Genomic DNA, 23,800 nt, shown 5'->3' on the forward strand with positions numbered 1-23,800 from the left:
GTTAACAACTTGAAAAACCTGCACTGGTCAGGACCTTGCAGATTTTTCAAGTTAACATTATATTTTATCCCATTAACCTCATGATATTATTTTCTTTAGAGGCAAGGTAGTGTTCAGTCCTGATCCTTTTATAATGCTTTGACTCTCTCACCACCTCCTGGAGAGGGCAGCATAGAACCTCACTCCTTATGTTTGACTGTTAGTCTTTGTGCTTCCTTCTGCCAGATGTGAACGAGTGTGAGGAGACCAACGGAGGATGTGAAGCTCTGTGCTGCAACACCATCGGAAGCTTCTACTGCCGCTGTACCGCTGGACTAAATCTGAAGGAGGACGGGAAAACTTGTGAAGGTGAGCTTTGTCTCCAGGCTGACCTTTCTCCAACATGAACACGTTGCAACAGTTGATCCACATGAAAACAGTAGAGTTCCACCACAGGTTTGAAGGCAGCTGACAATAGAGCCTGATTCCAGAAGCGCTCCAACGCTCCATTCATGGTGCGGGATGAACATGTTCATCAGAATAATGAATGCTCTGTGCAGCAGCCAGCACTGCTGGAGGAGCCGGTGAGAGATCTCATACGTGTCACGTTTATTAGAAGTGCTGATGGAGTATTATCACAGCTGGGACTGCGGCCCGCCAGTGTATATTCAGAGACATTCATTAATGTGCTATCTGTCCCTGTTTGTTGAGTCGGAGGTGAAGGATGAGGTCTGGAGGCTGAAGTTCGGCTCGGCAGGAAGAGACTTTTTGTTTCTATTCCTTTTGTCACGTGACAGTGTGCATCATCACCCACATTTCTTTATGACTCCCTGTAGGATTTCTCCATTCTGTCTGAGTTTGCTCTTCCTCACATATGTTTTAATTCCTCGACTTCTTGCCACCATGTACGTATCATTTCTCTAGGTCCCACTTGGTCCCCCAACTTCCAAGGGCCACAGTCCAAGTCACGTGATGACCTTTAACTTTAGAATCTTCGCATGTCAAAGGTCAACCATCAGGAGCCGCAACACTGGAGGGGATCGAAGTTACTGTTGGATTTAAGGTTTTGTCTATTTAAAGCACACCACTCACACCAGCTCAAGGACAGCCACCTAGAGGAGGAAAAGCTCCGGTGAGGGTAGAAGGACAGAGTGACTGGTGACTTGTGAATGGTGTGAGTTAGAGACAGACCAGTACTGCGCCTTGATGCTGAACAGTCCCCAAGGCAGGAAACCACCACCAGTGAAAGGATGAGCCGGTGTGTGTATTCCACCAGGTTCGTACTCACTTTGTCACCACCATCCATCTGTGTTTCCTTCTGTGGCCCTCACAAAGCCATTAAATTTGGCTCAGATCAGGGAAGAGTGCGGACTCTCTGCTCTCTAAAGTGGCTCTGGTGTTCAAGGCTAATGTGCCTGTGAGTTTGAGTTGGCGTGTGATGAAAGTTTAGGGCTGAATGGAACATTTCACTGCAAGCTCTTTTCCTCTCACAGATGTTTGGATTACAATGTTGAATTTCATTCCTGGCTCTTATCGGACGCGGCGCTGGGTAGCGGCAGCGGGGCCTGATGTCTTCACATTCCTGAGGAATGTAACTTCACAAAAGAAGTACTTTAGTTTTATCGGATGCCACAGTGGGTTGGCTGAATTCCTGCTTCAGACTTAAATGTGACGGGCTGAGAAAAGAGGGAGGAGCCTGAGTAGAGCAAGAGAGAGATAGAAGGCTGCGCGCTCACGAGGAATGAAGACTCCAGGTGTTTTATAGCATCAGTAGATTTCACAGCCAAGGTAGGAACAACCGAGGAAATGCAACAGGCCGATATACTTCAGTTTTGTCAACTTTCTCACTGCAGGTTGTGAAGTCTTTCTGTTGACTTGGTGGAGCGTGAAACATTATTATTTACAACAACCGTCATTATTCAGCCTTTTCTAAAGTTGTTGAAATGCTTGCGCATCACACCGTGCTCACACCACTCTGGACCTCCAGCGGAGTCAGTCAGAGTTTCCCAGGGTGGAATGCTCCGTGACTGACCCTTCAAATGAGTGTTTGTGAAGCCGGAAATTTGGATCTCGCACCCACAGGCGTCATGTTTCACCCGTCTGTTTGTTTGTTCCACGCGCTTGCTTGACTCAGGGGACGGCGACAAGCAACGGAGGAATTTAAATCTGCAGTGAAATGTTCAGTAGTTGCTTCCACATGGGTGCTGTGTTTGTTTGAGCTGCAGCTTTCCCTCCTCATCCATCACCTCATGTCCTGTGGTCGGCAGCTCCTCTGGGTCAAGCCCCCCCCCATTGGTCTGATAATGAGAGGGTTTGGTTAAATTGCTCCTGTTTCTGCCCCCCTCCCCTCCTGTACTGTCACAGATATTGACGAATGCCAGGTCCACAATGGAGGCTGCCAACACAGATGCATCAACACCAGAGGCTCCTACTACTGTGAATGCCACCCGGGCTCGCGCCTGCACGTGGACGGACGCACCTGCCTCGGTGAGATGGGTTCTTCCTCCATGGTGTATGTATTAAAGGCAGAAAACTTTTATGAAATACAACGAGAATAACATGGATATCTTTATCCCGATTGTGTGACAAAAGGGTGTCGGCAAGGATGAAAGGGAAGGTCAGGCCAGCAATGTTGTATGGTTTGGAAACAGTGGCACTGAGACAGGAGGCAGAGCTGGAGGATGATCCACTGTGGCTACCTCTGAAGGGAGAAGCCGAAAGAAAAAGAAGAAGTAGTCTTTATCCCGATTAAGATGTGTCGAATGGCAATGACAAAAATGGCCTCATTCGTGTTTGTTTTTGGTTCGGTTTGCTCATAGACTTGCAGGTGAGACCAGAAGTGTCTCAGATAACTCTTCACCTTTTCAGTGGTCAGTGAGGACCACCACAACCATGAAGGCTCACACCAGAGTTTCCTGGTTGGTGGTTGGGTGTTGTCAGTTGTTGAAAGGAGAAGAAAGAACTCTTAGTATGATGGCTTCTTTCCTTCAAGCACTTGAAGAGTAGCTCTTAGAAATCGGAGCTGAATGTTTAGTCCAAAGTCCTGGGCAGCAGAACAAGAGCAGACAAACCTGCATCAGTCCCGACCCAGCCAGGGGAGGTCAGACAGATCCCACACACTCAAGTATTGTGCGAGCTGGAAGCGTCTCTAGGGCTTGACAAGTGATGAATCAGCCTCCCGGCAGCTGGACTCGTACCTGTTGCTGGTCCAGACTGGTGACAGAGGCTCCAGAGTTGCTGTGTAGAAGAGGAAGCTTAGCAAAAAAACAGACCGTCACAGAGCAGTTGTGTCCGCCACAGAGACTCCTTGTTCCAGAGATCGAACCATCTCTCATTAAAGTATTTTTTCATGGTAATTGTTTCTATATAGAGCCTGACTGTGACTGACTCTTTGTCCTCCTTCCTTCTCTTTTTTTTCTCTGGGATTCAGCCGTCCATTCTTGTGCCATCAGTAACGGCGGATGTGAGCACTACTGCGTGCAGCAGTCAGCCGCTCATTTCCGCTGCTGCTGCAAACCCAATTACGTCCTGGTGGAGGATGGCAAGCATTGCAAACGTGAGTGCCTGCCAGGGAAAATGGTTGACATTCTGAGGTCCAGTGAGTGACGCTCCTCTGTTTGAAAGTGCTGACTCATGGGGAACAGATTTAATGTTCGAGGTGGAGGAGTGGGGAGGTCTGACATGAGCGGTGCTTTGTGAAGAGCCTGGTGTGAAACCTGAGTTTTCAGGAGTAAGAGCTGCAAAGGTTGTGAAAGGATTGGCTGCAACTTTCACCGTAACAAATGGGTGTGAAGTGCGGCTGACAGCGGGGTTGAACTCTTTGAAGGTGTGGGGACATGAAAGCAACTTTAAGCCTCATCGACGGCTCCTTTCAAATTTACATTCAATAAATAAGACTACAGTAAGTACATAGGTGCAGTTGGCAGCTCCAAGAAAAACCAATTTAGGAGCCCTGTAATCGCAGCTGTCAGAGAGGCTCAGCCTCGCTGTGCCGAAGGTGTTTTTCACTTCAGCTCCTCTCACCTCTTCATCAAATTGTTTGCCCCGTAAAGAAAAGAGGAGTAGTCACTCTCGAAGAATTCTTGGTTTTACCGACACCAGGTGGTGAATCTTTTGTGCTTCAGTGCAGGATCCCTGTGGAGAGCAGAACGGCGGCTGTATGCACCAATGTCACGCCGACGGAGGAAGGGCTCACTGCGACTGCAGGCCTGGCTACATCCTGGCGGAGGACGGACGAACCTGTGAAGGTAGCGTGGCGACCGGCTGAGGACATTGAAGAAGGTGGACTGAAATCCAAGGGTTTGACTGGCAGATATCGACGAGTGTCTGGCAGATGAGGCCCCCTGCGCTCACGGCTGCCACAACACTCTGGGCTCGTTCGCCTGCGTCTGTAACGCCGCCTATGAGCTGGGATCCGATGGGAAGCAGTGTTACAGTGAGTGAGTGTTTCACACCGGGAATAGACACTGTCAAACCTCCGGCGTCGCTGTGTGGCAGGAATCGAGATGGAGATCGTCAACAGCTGCGAGAGCAACAACGGCGGCTGCTCGCATCACTGCGAGCATTCGTCCAGTGGCCCGGTTTGCTCCTGTAAGCAGGGTTTCCGGCTGGAGGAGGATTTTAAAACCTGCACTGGTAAGAGGTGGTGAACTGAACTGTGACCTGACAAGGCCAGCACAAATGTTAGAGCCTGCCTTTAAACCCATCAGGCTCACCCCCTATTCAGACTGCAGTTTTCCTTTAGCATCACTCCAAGCCAAGAGGGCATTTCTTCCTCTGGAGTCGTGCCGGCATTATGAGAAATTCCACTGCGGACTAACAAAGGAAACAGTTGTTGTGTATTTCTTGGGCCCTGAATGGTCCAATTTTCAACTCAGAACTGTGTTGTTGCACCGGCTTCATACTTTCCAACTGACTGATAGGTCAGGCTTTAATGGGTCCAGATGAAAACCTTCTCCAGCTGAAGTGCCCAGAGGTTTGTTCTGCTGAAAACACAAGACATCTGTTATGATCTTCGATTGGTGAAGCTGATGACAGCACTGGCAACTGCACCTCAGTCGGAACGTCTGTCCGTCCGTCTGTCTGTTCTGTACTGAACTTTTGAAGTTTCTCAAAGTTCTATTGATTTGTAGGGATGCTGTGTTTTCTGAAGTCATGTGACGGGAGGCGGAGGTCTGCGCTCTCTCAGTGCTCTTGTGGCTACAAGAGTGATTCAAGTCTGCAGCAGGCTGTGATGTCTGGCAGGCGGCGTGATGAAGTCCCTCTTGTTGTGTTGCAGACGTGGATGAGTGCGGCGAGCGGAGCTCCTGCTGTGAGCAAGACTGCACCAACTACCCCGGCGGGTACGAGTGCTACTGCTCAGCTGGCTACAGACTGAACTCAGATGGATGCAGCTGTGACGGTGTGTTGACATCTCCTGCTCTTCTCTTTCATGGCTCAGCTCTGATTGACCTGAGAGTTGCTTCTGTTTGGTCCAATGCCTGCAGCTTTTCTCTCCATCCCCTCGAAGGTTCCTGAATAGATCTTCAACCTTTAACTTCTCTGTGCCGTTTAGATGTTGATGAGTGTCTGGCAGCAAATGGCGGCTGCGACCACTCGTGTCAGAACAGCGCTGGCTCTTTCCAGTGTTTCTGCCGACGGGGTTTCCGCCTGGAAGATGATCGGCAGTCCTGCATCCGTGAGTACCAGCTATCAGGAGTATTGGCAAGTCATGTGCTGTGGATGATGGGAAACCAAGACCAGAAAGAATGAGGGGAAACTGTTGCTCAAGTTGCCAGTGCACCTCTATTTTTTTTGTCAGTCTCCAACTGAGTTTATCAAATAAGGATGACTCTTTGTGGATCATTTAGCTAATGTGCATTTCTCTGGAGAAGGATAATGAAAGAGCAATCCATTCAAGACACAGCTCCATCCAAAGTGCCTGATAATGCAACTCATCCTCACTTCCAATGGCCTCATATGTTGACGTTGGGAAAGTGGACTTTTGTGTCCTATACTGACGAAAAAGGCAGCTTCTAGCGTGGAATGTTACGCGAAGGTGTTTCAATGGACTGAAGGAACGTTTTCCTTCTGTACGGTGCGGATCATGCATTGTGCTGAGCGAGTGGCCGCATGGAGCATCATGCATGGGGCACAAGCGCGGGTGTGGCTCATGTGTTGCATAGCACATCTTCTCTAAACTGTTTATCAGCCCTTATGTGGCTCTCCTCCTGAGCGACGGTACTGTAAAGTGCGGATGACCTTGGACATGTTACCAAATGTAGAATGAATGGAGCGCCATCCCATAGCTCATCCTAACCCCAATCTGCCTGTCTTTTATGACGCGTTGTGCTGTCAACATGAAGGCCGCCCTTGGCGTCAGTAAGGAAGGCAAATGGCAGCTTTACCAACGTCAATATATGATGCCATGGGAGTGTTGCTGATCCGGTTAAAACATAGCAAAACAAGCTGGTTGAAGACCAAATGAAGACGTCATGTGAGTGTGCTGCTCAGATTTGAACCAGTCTGCAGATACTCACTCACTCCAGGTCAAGATGTTGCACCAGTGCCCAGCGCTGTTCTTCCCTACGTGATCGTGTGTGCTTGTGATCGCAGCTCTGGAAGAGGCCGTGGAAGCTCTCTCTGGGGGGAGTGCTTACGAGCTGCCCCTCATTCAGCCTCAGCTCACGCTGCTGCAGGACTACAGTCAGCCTCTGGAGCGCTTCGACGACTACGAGGACGACGAGGGGGAGCTGAGGGCGGAGAGTAACCTGGCGGAAAAGTTCGGTACGTCTCTCCTCATGAAAGCGTGTATGTGTAAGACTGTATGTGTGAGTAGACAGACCACACGCTGAGACTGTTTGTACAGTAACACAACAGAATTCCTTCTCAGGAATGTACTGTTGCAGCTGAGGGTCACAGTCTGAAGGTTGAAGGTTGAATTGGTGTTGCAGCGACCTTGACACACAACTGCACTGAAAGAAAAAAGAAACAAATGTTTGGGCAGAAATGTAACGGACTGATGGGCCCATCCTCACCCTGGGTCTGGTTCTCCTCGGGAGAGTTAAGGTGTTCAGTTTGTCTGTTTTATCCCAGTGTGCTTGGACGACACTTTTGGAAACGACTGCAGTCTGACGTGTGACGACTGCTCAAACGGCGGCAAGTGTAACCAGTGGAGCAATGGCTGCGACTGCCCCGATGGATGGACCGACATCCTCTGCAACCAGAGTGAGACCCTCCCAGTTCTGCCACAATTCAATGACATGCAACACGAAGCCTGAGCGTTTCCCTCCCTTCTTTTCCTAAAGCATGCCGTGAGGGGTATTTTGGTAAAAACTGCTCTTTCCCCTGTAAGTGTAAGAATGGGGCCACCTGTGATCCGGTCACTGGGAGCTGTCGCTGCCCCCCCGGGGTCAGTGGGGAGCTGTGCCAAGATGGTGGGTGACACGCTGCAGTCATGTTGACTCGGTGGACTCTCCTCTGAGGACGTGCGGTTTTGTCCTAACACACAGGTTGTCCAAAGGGCTTTTATGGGAAACAGTGCAACAAGAAGTGCAACTGTGCCAACAACGGACGCTGCCACAGGACGTACGGGGCGTGTCTTTGTGACCCGGGACTCTATGGCCGTTTCTGCCACCTACGTGAGGACGCACACACACACTTACATCACACACTTATCTTTTCAGGCCTCCTGCATGTTTTTAAATCACACATTTCACCAACACAACTGAAAACTGTATAATGAATATATACATATATATATATATATATATATATATATATATATATATATACCCATATGCAAAAAATAGGTTCTTTTGAAACCAATAGACTGTTATTTTATACGTTTGGCAATGATTATTTTATATATATATATATATATATATATATATATATATATATATATATATATATATATATATATTTATATATATATATATATATATACACCACTCATGAACAGCGAAGGTGTTGATAAGTTCCTTCAGTGATTTAATTTTCCCCAGAAAACAAGTAGCTTTTCAAAAATATAAATCGTAATTAATGTTCGCTCATCAAAACGCTTCTCTACTTTGTAGCAGAGCCGCAAATGACAAAAGTCTTTGGGTAGAAAAGGATCGTGTGTCTCAAACCATTTAAAAAACAAAGTTGAAAAGGTCTTTTTCATGGTTGAAACATCAACCTCTCTCTCTTCAGCGTGTCCAAAGTGGACCTACGGGCCGGGCTGCTCAGAGGAGTGTCGCTGTGTTCAGAGGAACACGCTGGAGTGTCACCGACGTCACGGCACCTGCACCTGCAAACCCGGTTACCACGGCAACACTTGTAAGGAGGGTGAGTTGTGCAACGATGTTGTCTTTAAATGACAACTGCAGGTTGTTTACAAGTGGGACTCTGCCTCCAGAGTGTAACCCGGGTCGCTTCGGGCCGGGCTGTGAGAAGAAGTGTGCTTGTCCGGACGGCGTGTCATGTGACCATGTGACCGGGGAGTGTCAGCCAAAGTGCCCCGCTGGCCGCCACGGCAGTCGCTGTGATCAAGGTAGGTGGCCCCGGCCGAGACGCGCCGTCACACGCTGTTTTGCTCTCATGGTTCTCAGAACAAATCCTGTTTGTCCAGACTGTCCAGACGGGACGTTCGGACTGAGCTGCGTCCACGCCTGCAACTGCACCGGTGCACCATGTGACCCTGTCAGTGGGCGCTGCCAGTGTCCGGCTGGAACGTCTGGGAAGCACTGTGAGAGCTGTGAGTGCTCTTCAGGCCTGTCTCTAGGAGGTGGTTTCTGAGTCGGACTTGACCGGGCTGTTCTCCTGCAGTGTGCCCGGATGGCTTCTGGGGTCTCGGCTGCACGGAGGTCTGTCCACTCTGTGAAAACGCTGGCGTCTGTGACAAACACAACGGCTCCTGCCGCTGCCCCCCGGGGCTTCTGGGGACCCTGTGCCAGCACCGTGAGTCCGAACACTTCTCCCATCAAACCGCTGAAGAGTGAGCCGTCCACAGACTCTCCTCACGCTCTCTTGTGTCGCTGCAGCGTGCCCGAGTGGCCGCTTCGGCCAAGGGTGCCACATGAAGTGTGTGTGTGAGAACAATGCTCGCTGCGACGCAGTGACTGGACGCTGCACCTGCGCCCCGGGCTGGACTGGACACAACTGCAGGAAAGGTACGAGGAAATGCTCTCTAACGCATTCGTGTCGAGGCCGCTGACCTCCTCACGTGAGACTGACTTCAAAAGGCCTTTATTTTGAAATGACACTTGAGATTGACTTCAAAGTTCCTGGGTGGCTTCCAGATATGCTCTAGTTCGAGTCTAGACCAGTGGCATAGTGGTCAATCTAAGGGATTCTCCAAAATATTATTATAAATATGTATTTCCGTGCCTTTTACTTTCAAATCAACCTCGTTTTGCCGTATTACTCGTATTACACGAGCACTGTGGAATTGCGGCGTTTGGTCTTGGTGCGGCCTTGACTCCGGTTCAAGGGTCATCGTTGCAGGAGCAGAAAACGGTGAAGGACCACTGGATCCTGTGGAGAGTTTACTGAGTTGGTTCTACTTTAGTTTGAAGACGGGCAGTTTCACACATTTGAGCTTCAGTGTAGTTTGACCACTAGCACCTGTCAGAGGAACTGAAGCATGAAGGAGTCAGTTGCTGCAGACTTCCATCAGTCCTGTCATTTTGTGAGATGAATTTGGAAATGTATTTACATTTTAACTGTTATCATGGTGGAAACTTTTGGTCATGTTGAAGGGTCTGCAGCTTGTCTTTCATCTGCTCCATGACACTGACACTAACCCACCTGTGTGTGTGGTCACTGAAGGGTTAAGAGCAGGACACAGATGTGCACTGATGTGATGTGACGTGTGTGTGTGTGTGTCTCAGCGTGTGATTCAGGACACTGGGGAGTCGACTGCGTGGAAGCCTGCGACTGCAGAAACGGCGCCGGCAGCTGTGACGCGGTGACGGGCCAGTGCAACTGTGAGGCGGGCTACACGGGCCATCGCTGCCACCACAGTGGGTTCCACTCATGCACCGAGCCGAGCTTGTTATGTTCGGCTCTGCCGTTCACGTCTGTGATGAATCCTGCAACACAGTGCTTTTTGTAGTTTCCCATCACACCACTAGATGATCTTAGTTCCCTGCAAATTGGATCTGAAATAGTTGATGGCTGGTGTCTCCTGCAGAGTGCCAGGAGGGGACCTTTGGTCTGGGCTGTCGTCACAGGTGTCAGTGTGACAACCAGGCCTTGTGTGACCACGTGAGTGGCGCCTGCACCTGCCAGGTGGGCTGGACCGGAACCTTCTGTGAAAAAGGTGTGTGAGAAATGGCGGTTGGACGTGTAGCGCTGTCTCACGCTCGGGTTTGTGCGGCAGCGTGTCCCCAGGGCTTCTTCGGCCTGGACTGTCAGGAGAAGTGTCTCTGCCACAACGGCGCCACCTGCAACCCGGTCAGCGGCGCCTGCTCCTGCCCGGCAGGCTGGATCGGCCCCTACTGCGACCTGAGTGAGTCCGGGTCACGACCCTGGGTCACGTCCACCTTTGGTGAGCTGAGTTCACCAAGCGTTTCTGACTCTGTTCATCCGTCCCCTGGCAGCCTGCCCGCCGGGCTCCTACGGGGAGGCTTGTAACCAGACCTGTAGCTGCCATCACGGCGGCCTCTGCCACCCAGCCAGCGGCCTGTGCGCGTGCACACCCGGCTGGACCGGAGCTGACTGCACAGAAGGTGAGTGGAGCCGACGCAGGGCTGCAGGGCTGCAGGGCTCACCAGGGCTGACTGGCCGCACTCTTCTCCCAGAATGCCCCGCTGGGTTTCACGGTGCCGACTGCCGGCACCGCTGCCTGTGTCAGAATGGAGCCACCTGCGACCGACAAAGTGGAGCCTGCTCCTGCGCCAGAGGGTGGACTGGAGTCGCCTGTGAGACTGGTGAGTCACCAGAACCTGGGTCCTCACCTGGGCACCTGGGATTCCTGTTGCAGGACTGAGAAACACTGACAATGAAAAGTGAAAGAAAGTAAAGCTTGTGACCTCTGGAGAGGCTGTGTACAAACACAGCGGGTGTCAAACAATGCAGATGCAGAAACGTGTCTGAGCCGGGAATGTGTTTGTGCCTCCTGGAGGACCAGGAACGAAGCAGTTTCTGGATTACAGTTGGACTTGGCGCAGTGTTTATACACGTTTGTTGGGGCGATGACTCTGAATCGGGAGGGTGTGAGTGGTGTGGGACAGCTTTTCTTCTTCTCTGGAGCAACTACCAACTTCTCTCAAACATTGAACAAGGAAAGCACAGTGCAGAGCCCCACAAAGTCCTTCCACCTGGGGGTGACCTCTTCACGCCTTTGTGCTGAATCCACTTTATAGCTGTGACTCAGTGGGACAGCAGGTGGCAGCAGTGCTCCAGAGCTGGTTCTCCTTCTGTTCCACCTGTTCTTCAAAAGGTTCCTGGAACCATGTGACCGTCAGCTCCTCATCACATGATCAACATCTTTCTTGAGTGTTTGCTCAGAGACAGCTGAGCCACCTGACCTGAGATGTCCCAAGTCTGAGCTGTGTTTGTCAGGAGTCAGACCTCACGTCATCAGACTTCAGACCCAGAACTGAGTTGGCGGATACTTGTTCCTCTCACCTTCTCTCTGGCGCTGTGTGTCTCACAGAGTGTGAACCGGGGAAGTTCGGGAGCGACTGCCAGCAGCTGTGTGAGTGTGAGAACGGCGGCCAGTGCGACAAAGAGACGGGCCGCTGCAGCTGCGGCGCCGGCTGGACCGGAGCACGCTGCGAGAAAGGTGAGTCTTCTGGAGGAGGGACGTTCAGGGGATGAGACTGAGCCCCGCAGGGACACCGAGACTTCAGGCTAACCACAGCCGTCACCTGTGCGCATAGCATGTGACCCAGGCCTGTTCGGTGCCGGCTGTGAGGAGAGCTGCCAGTGTGTCCGGGGCGCCACCTGCCACCACGTGACCGGCGAGTGTCAGTGTCCTCCAGGCTGGAGGGGGAAGCTCTGTGACAAAGGTTGGTGAGCAATGACGTCATGTGGATGTGGTGTAACTAGTGGTGGGACTGACTGACCCCTGCACTCCAGACTCACAAGCTACAAAGGTTTGTCATAGACAGATTTTATTCTTATGATCAGCATCACGAGTTGCAGTGCCGTGGTTAGTGTGTTGCCCTTTCGTGTAATGGAGGTGGTTATTGGTGCGATCGACAGGGCAGCAGTTATGGGTTTAACCTCTGCCCTTTCATCTGCCCCTCAGCCTGTCTGCCAGGTTCCTTTGGCCAAAGTTGCCAGCAGCAGTGCACCTGCTCTCCGGGAGTCTCCTGCCATCACGTCAGCGGGCAGTGCGGCTGCCCTGCAGGGGCGACCGGGTCCGGCTGTGAGCAGAGTGAGTGACCCTCTGAGACTCAGCTCAGGAGCCGAGCCCTTCCACTCAAGTCCATCTCCTGTCTCAGCATGTCTTCCAGGAACCTATGGCCAGAACTGCAACCAAGTGTGTCAGTGTTCAGAGACCAACCAACTGTGCCACCCGGTGTCCGGGCTCTGTTATTGCGCTCCAGGATTTCATGGCCCCAGATGCTCCCAGAGTAGGTTGGCTCTGAAGAGCCCCGCGTTCCCGGAGTGCTAACCCCTGTCTCGCCCTCAGTCTGTGGCGCCGGTCAATATGGTCCCAACTGTGAGCGAGAGTGTGCCTGTGAGAACGGAGGTGGGTGTGTTGCCGCCAGCGGCGTCTGCCAGTGTCCGGCAGGATTCATCGGCGCTCGCTGCAACATCAGTAAGTCATGGCGAGGCAGTGGGGGCTTTGGTGGCTGAGCGTCATTGACACCAGTGTGTGGTCCATGGCAGCATGTCCTCGGGGGCGCTATGGAGCCGACTGTGCTCAGGTGGCCCGGTGTGGAGACGGAGGGAACCACCCTGTGACGGGACAGTGCGTGTGTCCACCTGGACGCCGAGGGGACCACTGTGGACAAAGTGAGTCTCAGACTCAGACCCCCTTTGGTCTGGACTTTATATTAAAAGTCCTTAATATAATAGTAATAGTAATTTTTTTTAACTTTCTCAGCATCAAGTCCTTCAACTTCTTCTGTCCCTGCTTTTTTGAAGATTGAATTATTAGTGATTAACGTTTTTTCACCACTAAGTGCAGAGAGGAGGCCGGTCACTTGTACTTGACTCGCTTGTCCAAACTGCTGAGCGGTCGTCTTGAGAAGGTCTCATCTGTGGCACGTGTGTTCTCAGGCTGCCCTCCGGGGTGGTTCGGTCCAGACTGTGCGCAGCGCTGCAACTGCAGCAACGGAGGCATGTGTGAGTCTGTGAACGGTACCTGCAGCTGCACTCTGGGCTGGACGGGTCAGCACTGCGACACAGGTACCGACTCCACACACCAGTGTTGTCCCAACTGCATGTGCATCACTGAGTCTTGTCCACATTGCAGAGTGTCCCGCCGGCAGGTTCGGTGCCGACTGTCAGCTGAGCTGCGAGTGTCGGAACAATGGCACCTGCGACCGAGTGACGGGGGCCTGTCAGTGTGGGCCCGGATATTACGGCCACATGTGTCAACATGGTGAGACGGCGACATGGGAAACCAGTCATACACTCCCTGCTCCTCCTGTGTCAAGTGTGACCAGCCAGGGTCACCGACCCGCCCTCCATTGGTGTCTCTGTAGTGCAACTATGTATGTTATCAAACTGGGAACCTGACACACAACATTTCCTCTATCGACACCTTGCGTCCTTGTGTCTTGCAGCAGCCTCTTACTTCCATTTCAGACAAAAAATGTTCCTTTCTACTCAAAAAACATCACTTTTACCATCAAAACATTGAACTTAAAATGAAATTCAAAACATTCTTTTTGTCATGGTGAATCAATGTTCTGCTGATGTGAGTCCTGGCTCCAGTTCTAAGGAAATGGATGTCTCCCCAGATTATCAGCTAATACTGACTCATCTGTGGCGCAGTTGTGGTCATGCTAGTGAACTACTGAGGTCCCACTTGCTCATGGGGCTGCCACCCCTGTGTGTGTCATGTGCCCTCACAGCGTGTCCCCCTGGTTTCCACGGGCCGCAGTGTCAGCTGCCGTGCGACTGCATGAACGGCGCCTCCTGTCATCCGGGGACGGGCCAGTGCGTGTGTCCCGCCGGGCTCACTGGGTCTCGCTGCCAGAGAGGTCAGTCGCAGCTGGATGATGTCACCGTTTGGCTGGGTTTTGAACTTCGGTCTGTCTGGTCCCACAGTGTGTGACCACGGCAGCTTCGGCCTCGGCTGTGAGAGGCTCTGCAACTGCCAGGACGACTCGCCATGTGACCCGGTGACTGGGCGGTGCGTCTGCCCAGCAGGGAAGACCGGACCCCGCTGTGAGTTTGGTAAGTCGACTTGAAAAGCTCTCATACTATGAGAAAGGAGAAGGGCTCCCGACGATCTCTTCACTCATCTGGTCCGTCTGTCCACATCTGGTCCAGACTGCAGAGTGAATCGCTTTGGACCCGACTGCTCCCTGAGCTGCGAGTGTGAGAACGGCGGGCAGTGTGACCGCAGGAACGGCCGATGCAGCTGCCGGCCGGGTTGGACCGGACACTCCTGTGAAGAAGGTGCAGCCCCGCCTGTGTGACAGGTGTCTGAATGCTGTGGACGTGCAGAACCGCTGACCGTCTCACATCTGCTCAGGTGGATCTCCAGAACTCAGCAGCAGCAGGGGCGGCCCAGATGACAACTCATTATAGCACCCGCCCCCTCCTCGCCGGAGAGAAGCTTTCTTTGAACCGCTGCTGGGAGGATGCAGCCACAGCGTCTTCCACAGACTGAGGAGATCATGGATGCCACATTCGGAAACAACCTTCGAGACAAAGTGCCTTGAACTGTCTCCGCCTCACTTTCGGCCTCTGACCTCTCGTGGTGGTCCTGTAAATAACTAGTGCACAGTTTTGTACCAAAAGTCATGCATTACTTGGAGGTATATTTTGAGTCAAACCTGGACCTGTGTGAACCTGCATCCATGGCTTGTGTATAGATGGCTTGATATTTATATTTTTTACTGTCGAACGTTTGAAACAGCGATGGTGTGTGAATCATTAAAGCAACAGCGCTGACGTCCCTGTGGTAAATGTGCTGACATGGCAGGTCTGTTTACCCTCACTTGAGTGAGTCATTCTGGGTCCGATGGATGTCAGTTGTGGTCTGCTCCGGTGTCAGTCTTGCTCCTTGTGGAAGATCCCGGACCAAATACAGTACAAACTAGGATCTTCATCAGCAACAAGGGGGGAACCTCATGGTGTGTCTGAGGGTCCTCTAGACTCTGTTTGGGTCTGGGGGAAGTTTGTGGAGTGTCGTGGGCGTCCAGTTCTCATCTGTCTTTTCTATCTAGCAAGACATGAACAGCGTACATACACTGAGTTGCCATCGCCGGGGTCAGGGTCAAGGGTCGGGGCTAAGGGTCAGGGTCCAGGAAGGACTCAGGATGCGAGTAGGTAGCATTCCCACCATTCTTCTGATGATTCTGCTGGACTCCGGACAAACCCCTGAGGAAGTTGGTCAGCTCCGCACCTGCAGGGGGAGCCAGAGTCAGCTCTTCGGCAGGACCCCCCCACACTACCTCCCACAGGGAAGAAATGGAGCCAGGCAGAGTTGTCGTTCTTATTTTAATCATGATTCTGGTCAAGATCGAAGCTGTACATCCTAAACTTGAGTCAAGCACAGTGCCGAACGATGCCTGCTGAAGAAACAACATAAAAAGGCCGAGGTGATCACAACTGGAAACGTTTCTGTACAAAGGTAAGAGTATATACACCAGGTCATGGATGAAGTCCACCGGTGCAGCACGCGTGGAGGAACTAAGCTTTCGCAGAACATAAAAATAGATTCTCTTCTGTGGCTCCAGAGCCGACCCGTTACTAAGCCATGAGACCGAACCAGAACCTCTGGCAGCCTCCACCTCTGTTTTTCCTTCAGGCATCGGGACACTGAGTCACGACGGCGAACCTGGGACCGATGTTGTGTCGTCACCGGCGTGGAAACGTCGGACACAGTGACACTCCAGTCTCGGCCCAAACCCCGAAACCAAAAGACACAGACTCGAGGTTCTTGGCTCGGAGGACAGTTTCAACACTTTGGATCACCCGGAAATACCAACACAGCAAACGCAAGAAGACTGTCTCTCTCTCTCACTCACACACACACTTGAAGTCATCTGTGCGACAACACGAGGGCCGCGAACTGAGGGAGCTGGACGTGTGTTGAGATTTGGATCAAAAAACAAATCAAGCAATATTTCAGTAATGATCAAGGCGTGGAGTTGTACAGTAGGAGATTCAGACACGAATCCTCAGAGGAGCTGCTGACATCTGTTCCAAGAGAATGGTGGAATGCGCAGTGAACCTTTGCAGGTTTGTTCTGAAAAGATCTCTGTGGTTTTTCTTTAGAGTTGGAAACGCTCATTCTGCAGAAACTTGACCTTCACAAATGTAAACTCCAAACTCAACAGCTCAAGGTCATGAAGTTGTAGAGGGGCTTCTGTGTGTGTGTGTGTTCATGAGTGGAGCTTGAGGCCAGTGATACGTGTTGCTGCTGCTGCGGGGCAGATGACGTAGCAGCCTCCACTGAGGGCTTCCAAAGTGGGGGTTGGAACTAGGGTTAGTATCCCATCATTGAACCTTCAAGACCGTCTTCTTCTCGACAGCTTCCTCACTTCAGCGGCCCAACACGTCGCCGGACAAACAACCAGTCACTCACGAGTCTCCCAGTCGGTAAAGACTTGTCATCCACACGGGTCTCAGAAAGCGTTGGATGAAACGGGACGTCACATGCACTTGTGCTTTTGTCACAGTTAGAGAAGCACCTGAAGCGGCACGAATGAGAGGCGTCTGTAATACGTGTGTCATGTAAAGCGCACAACACTGCTCCTAAGCTGCTAACACGCATCCTGGTATACGACGTTTGTCTGGGTGCGGAGATATAAATACGGATGCTGGACTGGACACATGCGTGGAGATCCCCAGGATCTCGGGGGGGTTGGGATACACTTGCGTGTGACAAAGATCTTTGGCTCAAGCCACGCAGATTTGCACCTCAAAGTTGGGGGGTTGAACACGGTTGCTGCGCACAGTTATGGGGCAGGGAAGAGAGCAGCAACTGTAAATAAGGCAGAAGTTCTGACGGAGGGAAACTGAAGACTGGTGGGGATTCTAACGCGTCCTCGCTGGCAGCTCCAGCGGGGACAGACACCAGAGAGGATCCTCCGGAGCGCTGCGGGCCGTCAAACCAACAACCCTGGAACACGGACGGACACTAAAGTGCTGATCGTTGAAGCTGGGACTGAGGACACAGACGGAAGGGTCGACTTCCAGACGACAGAACAAACATGACTATGTTACATGTGCAGCGCAGGCCTTCTCCACTTCGTCCTCAAGCTAAGTCTGGCTGCCAAGCAAGCATGTGCTTGTCATTTCTGACTCTATGGTTTAAAGTGTGACTGAAGTATGAGCGCTATGTCGCTAACCTCTTTCCCGCCCACACTCGTCGCCACTTCCCTCCTCTTGCGGCGGCGGCGATTGGATGGTCCTTCTTTTTTTCTTGTCGTTTCCCTTTAACTCTAAATGAGGTCCCCTGGGTGGCCGTGGGGGCCAGACTCATGCGCCAGGGTCTCACTCAGTAAAAGCTCAAGCAAACAGAGGATCAGGCAAAGGTGAGGCGCTGCGGTAGCAGGCGGCCCTGCCGGGCGAGGCGGCGCGGCGCGTTAGGAGCGGTAGTCCTTTTTACTGTACGGCTTGTTGCCCAGGATGCTGTCCACCTCGTGTGTGATGGAGGACGACAACTTTGGAAGAACCTGCCGGAGAGAACAGACTGCTGTGACACCAGGGAGAGAAGGAGAAGACACACGTCTCCTCTAAAATGGACGCTGCTTAAGAAGCACAGAACTTCTCTGGCGACTTGAAACACTTTGCCACCACATCAGGAGCGACAAGTTGAACAATCCAGCCAAAGACACTCACGACCGCACGAGAGATCTGCTGATACAGATGTCCGCAGTGGCCTGGGTCTGCCCTCGGACCTCCTCCCAGTTGGACACCTTCATCCTTCAATGACATCAGGGCATAGTTCCAAGTGATGCCCCTCCTCCATGCTATCCTTCCTCGCTCGCAGCTTTTCATCAGCCTTTCTTTACATTATGCTTTCTTGGATTTCCTTCTCGGATAAAGGACACGCTTCTATTTCCGGACTTCTCTGTAGTAACACGGAAAGTGCCGAGCCCTGGGGAAATGTGACCATAGCATTTGGAAATGGAAATATCAGCGGAGGAGGGGGTGGGGCGCACACTGGCTAACACACAGACGACACTGGATGTAAGTCCCAGAGTTCTGCGAGGTACTCAAACCCCCACTGGCTTTAGAATCCCATTAACCAGTTAGGTCTTATCGGGAGAGCGGTGCTGGAAGCTGGACTCCCCTGGCAGCCCATACTCGGCTGACCTTATTAAGCGGGTACGGCAGAGCGGCCGAGCGTTACGCCCGAGATGTTCCAGGGAGTTGACGTGACACAGCAAAGGCCAAGTCACATCCCTGCAAGTCAGCACAACTCACCTGTATGGCTCCTATGTTCTCCATCAGCTGGTCAGTGCTGGACGCGCCTAAGAGGACCGAGCTCACCCCCTCATTCCGTAGACACCACGCTGAAAGAAGGGACCAGTGCAGAGCAATGACACAAACGATGATGGCTGCCACACATAAACACACGCTTGTCGAAAAATATCTGCTGCTATCCCACTTTTACTGAAGGTTTGGAGACACCAGGGTCACAGTTCTTCACCAACAGACACCTAGTTATGTTGACAGTCTGGCACTTCACTGTTGTCAGACAGGAGCCACAGCATCTTACCACTCTGGGTCAGCTCCGTTTGATCCAACCAATCTAAAATCCAAAAGTCAACCCATCAGGTTCAGGGAGAAGGAGCATCTTCAGGGCTCTCTTTGGATGTAGGATCGTGCCGAAGCCTGTGGGCCTTTATTGTCATCCACCACGTCTGACATGGCAAGTCTGATGTTGTAGATGGTCCTGACTTGGAGCTGATGTGAGACCTCTTAGTGTCCACTCAGGGTTCCCTACAAACACTGTGGATCGCCGAGTCAATAGACAGACAACCAAATGCAGCTCAGGTGGAGACCGACTAACAGGGCTGAGAAGGAACAACACAGGTATCAGGGAAATGTGTCTTTGTTTCTCCACAAATAACCAGGACCCAGAACCCACACATGCCTGGTCTCAGTCGACTGCAAAACACTGATATTAAAACAATGTGACCAAACTGCTCCGTAACTCGTTCCTGTGCTGCACCTGCGGCAAACATCTTGCTTCTTCCTGAGGCAGTAACACGCAGCCGTGACATTAGGACTCGGCCATGGTGGAGAAAGAGCTTTTGAATAGCTGTCGCTGCATGAAAGGAACGAAGGCATGAGTGAGTGGACCCACTGTCCAGTCGCGGCCACTCTGCTCGGCACAAACACACTTGTTTGTCCCGCTGCTATCACCACGGGCTGCATCACATAATGGAACCCACTGAGGAGATGACAAGACCAATGTTGGGATTATGATGCGCCACATGTCTTTGGCGTACCCCGGGAGCCTTTCTGATTCAGCCGTCTCAGTGATGCGACGAAAATCCTTCATTTGTCATCGCATCTTCACCTGCAGGTGCATCAATACGGAGTCACGGGCAGCCCAGCGTCTACTCCGTCACCGTCATGCATGTATTCAGTCCCGAGGCCTCACTGTGACGCAGTGGATGGGATGCCAGACATAAGTCGCGCGTGTTGCTTTCAGGATTTATGACAATTGGGAGAGATGAGGGGATCCGCTAAGGGGCCATGAAACCTCATCGACAGCACCATGTTACTGCAAAGGTGAAGGATGTGATCGGAGATCGACGCTCCAGATTTTGTTCCTGTTTGTGCAGTTGAACCCAAAATCAATATGTTGGTTGCAGGATGAATGTCTGGGGTTGCACGTTTGTTGCTGACACAGCGCAGAAGTGCAACAATGCAGAGATGCAGTCCAGCACAGTTACACGGCAGGTGATCCAGCTGCTGAGGCCTCACTCCATTATTCTCAAGAGGTTTCTCAAACCAAGTCGTTGTTTTTGAGAATGTGCCTAGTTGTTTTTCCTCCAAATCCATCATGAAAATCATGCACTTAAATTTGCTTCTACATTAAAGTTAAATAAATATTTATTATTCATTTGTTGAAGGGAAGTGGGATTTTAAAAAGTTTTTCTTTATTTCTAGCCAATTCATTTGGATCTCTTATTAAGAAAACAGTTATATTTTGAGAATTATTGGAAACACGATTTAAAAAAAAGAAAATAATATGCAGTATGTATGATTATATAGTAATAAAATTCCACATATTTTATGATTAAAGAAGCAAAAACAATTGTCTGATTGGTTGGTGGGTAGCACACCCCCTTCGCAGCAAGGTTGTGGGTTCGATTCCCAGATGGAGTTTACATCCCTGTGTGCGCGTGGGTTTCTCCAGTTTCCTCCAACAGCCCAAAGACACATGACATAATTGGACACTCTAAAATTGCCCCAGGTGTGTGTGAATGGTGTGTGTGCCCTGCGATGGACTGGTGACCTGTCCAGGGTGATAAAATAAAATAAAATAAAATAAAATAAAATAAAATGTCCTGCCTACAATTATTGTGATTCAAATAAACTAATGAAATATTTCTTGTATTTAGTCTGCCATTTTTTCTATTTCTTTAAGTGGAAATTAAAACAGATGAATGAAGGATCACTGCAGAAGCTTGAGGTATAAACGTCGATAACATGTAACATGACCCAACAAATCAGTGCTTATGACTGAAGCAAGTGAAAAGTCTGAAACTCTTTGAGGGCCTGTTAGGAGCCGGCCTCACACGTGTGCACGTTTTCACACCGCCCCCTAGTAGAACCAGACACCCAGCGGAAGGTTGTTGAGCCCGGCTTGACCCCAGAGGGACGGACAGACAGACAGAAAGAGAGAGAGCAGCAGAAAGTCTCTGCGTACCGATGGCGAGTTGGGGCAGAGTGCAGCCCAGCCGCTCCGCGATCGCCTGCAGCTCTTTCAACTTCGCCTGCTGACGCCGGCCCTCCTCGCTCAAGATCTTGTCCTTCAACCACTGGTACCCCTGTGGAAAACACAGCACACCTGCTCAAAAACCCGGCCCTGGTCACACCGCTGCCTTCAGCTCCGGTGTCAGCGGGGCCCGTTTTTAAACATGTGACTCTGTCTCCTGCTACACTCCGCCGCCTCCACAGACACCACAGATTCCTGGGCTGCACAACATTCTGTCACCAGCCACACGTTTGTTTCAAAAGTCTGTTCGTCATTTGAAGAGGACAGACAAAAGAACCTGTAGTGCTCTTGGTTTCAGGTTAATTCATGTTTGAATTGCATACATCAAGTGTTCATTTCATACAAATAACCTACAGATGGGTGGCAGGGTCTCTTATAGCGCCATCATCAGATCGAGCTTAAACAGTAAACCTGAACCCACATGCCACACAGAAATGCACCAACTGATCAGTCCAATCTGCACTTATTTAGTAATAACTGAAGTCACACACACAGAGGTGGCAGTTCAGGAAAAGGAAATGAAGATCCATACTCATGCACTTGTGGTCAAATACTTTGGGATTATTGCTGACTTCAAGATGGCCATCACATTGGCAGAAGTTTGGTGGCTCAGAAACTGCAGGAATGGTGAAGGTGCATAAATATATTGGGACATTTTTAGTATTTATTACTTGGTGTTCTAGTTGTGCTTCAGTTGCGCAACGGTACATAGAATGTACCAGTTAACAATATCATTTAAATCAAAGGTGTATTTCATAATAATTTGATGAGAAGGAATGTTGAACGTGAAGTAGCACAGCAGCCACAATTCAGCATTTGATAAACAACTTAGAATTTTAGTGTTTTCTTTGCCACAATTTCACCACGTGATGTGACAAGAATCCTAAAACTGAAAGTAATAGTAAGAATGTTTCTGTTTTGCAGTTTGGTCCTATTTGTACCTATTTCAAATCAAACATAGTTGGTCTCTCCTATCGACATTGGGATCAGTGGAGACATCACCAAGTAACAGAACCAACAGACATCCACGAGACCAATCAGGTGGTCGAGCATAACGCACCACAACAACATGGAGGCGGAACCAGCTCACAGTCAGACAACATGCCACGACAGCAGCACGGACAGCGACAGTGAGAGCAAGCAGGTGAGACTAAGAGAAGCCTGGTGCTTTCCTTCTAACTCTGGGAGGTTACTGGTTGATCGTGGGGAGAACTGCAGGTGTGGAGGGAACACCTTCAGTGCACCACTGGACACAAGAGCGGAGCGACGCAACAAACATCCACGTGTGATGGACGAGGGGGGGTGGAGGTGGGGTGGCAGACAACAGCTCTACCTTCAGTGAGGCTCGAGAGTACGGAGGCACCCTGCCGTCGTATTTTCCTGAGATGATCCCGCAGGCCAGGGGCGACCAGGTCATGGCCCCCACCCCTGTGTCACAGAGAAGATTGTCAGCACACAGTTCTTTTGCGCCTGCAGCCACGGATTGGTTCAGTTTGGCAGCTAACCACAGCACTAATACTAGTACATTTTAACTCACAACTACTAGGACAGTCTATAGCTCCTGGAAGCGCACCTATCTTGTGGAAGAGCTCGGGCAGCTGCACCTCCACTTTCTCCCTCTGGAACATGTGATACTCGGCCTGCTCACAGATGGGAGGGATCTGGTTGAACTGCCGTGCCACAGAGTAGGCTTCCTGAAAGAGCACAGGATGTGATCATGACCAGAGCGAGCAGAAATCATTAGTCAGCACATCGCCAATAACCCGCGCTGCTATTCTCGTTCCCGGGCGCCATGTCCTGGGTGACACTGATGTTTTCTGACGGTCGTCTTCACAGGAACCCACCATTATCTCCATCGGGCTCCAGCGGGACGTTCCCCAGTACATGGCCATGCCTTGATTTATCACATGAGTCATCGCTCGCACCGTCTCTGCACATGAAAACACAGGGAGAAATGCAGCCGCTGTCAAATCCTTGTGTTTGCAGCATTTCACTCTGCGGCCCCATCGGCACTATTGATGTGGCCTCTCATTGCCCACGGAATGAATGTGATATTTCCTGTCCAAGTGGGTGCTGGGGACGGAGGCAGGAAGGAAGGGAGAGTGAAAGCGCCATGAGTGAGGTCAGTGATGGAACGATCCCGAGTCAGACCAGAGGGTGAGTGAACCGCAGACTAAACTCCTCCACTGGGGTTCTCCTAAGATGAACACAAAACAAGCTGAAGTTGGTGCCAGTCTTCTGCTGCCTTCCAGATTAACCCCGAGACTTGAGGGAGGACGTGCAGCCACAACTGTCACCATCAATTCTGACTGATAACTAGCTGCACAATCATTCTTAACTGTGAAGCCCAGTCATACTGACACTGGCAGGAGACTCGGTTCGGTACTGAGCTACAGAAACAAGCTGGACGAGCTTTCAGATGCTGACAAGCCTCCGAGCAGTCGGGGTCATTTGAAAAGTCATATCCAGTCAGCAGAGACAGGACCGTCAGCGAAGGGTGAGAGGACCATATTTGGAACCTTCATTTCAAGTGAACCCTCATTTCATTCATTTCCTGAATCCGCTTATTAATAATAACCACATGTGGGTCTTCACACACAACTCACACTGAACCACTGAACGGTGTGGGGATGAAGACAGGAATTTAAATTCTCTAAAGTACTGCACAGGGGCGAAGGGACTTATTGGGTTGAGATTGGCGAGTGGGGACGTTTGCTGATATGTTTGTGAATATCAGGCGCCTGAATTAAGAGGATT

General features: G+C 51.0%; 2 protein-coding genes across 7 annotated transcripts in view; one reads left to right on the forward strand and one right to left on the reverse strand.

Moving 5' to 3' along the window:
• megf6b (multiple EGF-like-domains 6b) overlaps window positions 1–15,030 on the forward strand; it is a 39,671-nt gene extending 24,641 nt beyond the window's left edge. The window contains exons 5-38 of one of the 2 annotated variants that reach the window (XM_053868987.1): window positions 226–348; window positions 2,344–2,466; window positions 3,410–3,535; window positions 4,104–4,226; window positions 4,292–4,414; window positions 4,477–4,614; window positions 5,258–5,380; window positions 5,534–5,656; window positions 6,574–6,744; window positions 7,054–7,185; window positions 7,266–7,394; window positions 7,470–7,598; window positions 8,155–8,289; window positions 8,360–8,494; window positions 8,573–8,698; window positions 8,770–8,901; window positions 8,985–9,113; window positions 9,834–9,965; window positions 10,136–10,264; window positions 10,325–10,453; window positions 10,545–10,673; window positions 10,746–10,874; window positions 11,603–11,731; window positions 11,829–11,957; window positions 12,200–12,328; window positions 12,396–12,527; window positions 12,587–12,715; window positions 12,787–12,912; window positions 13,180–13,308; window positions 13,376–13,504; window positions 13,980–14,108; window positions 14,176–14,304; window positions 14,401–14,529; window positions 14,606–15,030. In XM_053868987.1, the coding sequence (XP_053724962.1) occupies window positions 226–348; window positions 2,344–2,466; window positions 3,410–3,535; window positions 4,104–4,226; window positions 4,292–4,414; window positions 4,477–4,614; window positions 5,258–5,380; window positions 5,534–5,656; window positions 6,574–6,744; window positions 7,054–7,185; window positions 7,266–7,394; window positions 7,470–7,598; window positions 8,155–8,289; window positions 8,360–8,494; window positions 8,573–8,698; window positions 8,770–8,901; window positions 8,985–9,113; window positions 9,834–9,965; window positions 10,136–10,264; window positions 10,325–10,453; window positions 10,545–10,673; window positions 10,746–10,874; window positions 11,603–11,731; window positions 11,829–11,957; window positions 12,200–12,328; window positions 12,396–12,527; window positions 12,587–12,715; window positions 12,787–12,912; window positions 13,180–13,308; window positions 13,376–13,504; window positions 13,980–14,108; window positions 14,176–14,304; window positions 14,401–14,529; window positions 14,606–14,661 (4,343 nt within the window). In that variant the 3' untranslated portion in view covers window positions 14,662–15,030. Of the gene's footprint in view, window positions 1–225; window positions 349–2,343; window positions 2,467–3,409; window positions 3,536–4,103; window positions 4,227–4,291; window positions 4,415–4,476; window positions 4,615–5,257; window positions 5,381–5,533; window positions 5,657–6,573; window positions 6,745–7,053; window positions 7,186–7,265; window positions 7,395–7,469; window positions 7,599–8,154; window positions 8,290–8,359; window positions 8,495–8,572; window positions 8,699–8,769; window positions 8,902–8,984; window positions 9,114–9,833; window positions 9,966–10,135; window positions 10,265–10,324; window positions 10,454–10,544; window positions 10,674–10,745; window positions 10,875–11,602; window positions 11,732–11,828; window positions 11,958–12,199; window positions 12,329–12,395; window positions 12,528–12,586; window positions 12,716–12,786; window positions 12,913–13,179; window positions 13,309–13,375; window positions 13,505–13,979; window positions 14,109–14,175; window positions 14,305–14,400; window positions 14,530–14,605 lie in introns of those variants that run through there. The other variant, XM_053868988.1, reaches the window with a different exon arrangement.
• kcnab2a (potassium voltage-gated channel subfamily A regulatory beta subunit 2a) overlaps window positions 14,569–23,800 on the reverse strand; it is a 78,584-nt gene continuing 69,352 nt past the window's right edge. For 2 of the 5 annotated variants that reach the window (XM_053868993.1, XM_053868990.1), the window contains 6 exons: window positions 22,888–22,973; window positions 22,617–22,737; window positions 22,377–22,471; window positions 20,975–21,095; window positions 18,514–18,602; window positions 14,572–17,759 (listed from right to left, as the gene is read on the reverse strand). In XM_053868993.1, coding sequence (XP_053724968.1) covers window positions 17,670–17,759; window positions 18,514–18,602; window positions 20,975–21,095; window positions 22,377–22,471; window positions 22,617–22,737; window positions 22,888–22,973 — 602 coding nt within the window. In that variant the 3' untranslated portion in view covers window positions 14,572–17,669. Of the gene's footprint in view, window positions 17,760–18,513; window positions 18,603–20,974; window positions 21,096–22,376; window positions 22,472–22,616; window positions 22,738–22,887; window positions 22,974–23,800 lie in introns of all 5 variants that reach the window. The other 3 variants (XM_053868989.1, XM_053868991.1, XM_053868994.1) reach the window with 3 other exon arrangements.

Source organism: Synchiropus splendidus, chromosome 6 (genome assembly GCF_027744825.2).
Source record: "Synchiropus splendidus isolate RoL2022-P1 chromosome 6, RoL_Sspl_1.0, whole genome shotgun sequence".
Classification (NCBI taxonomy): Eukaryota; Metazoa; Chordata; class Actinopteri; order Syngnathiformes; family Callionymidae; genus Synchiropus; species Synchiropus splendidus.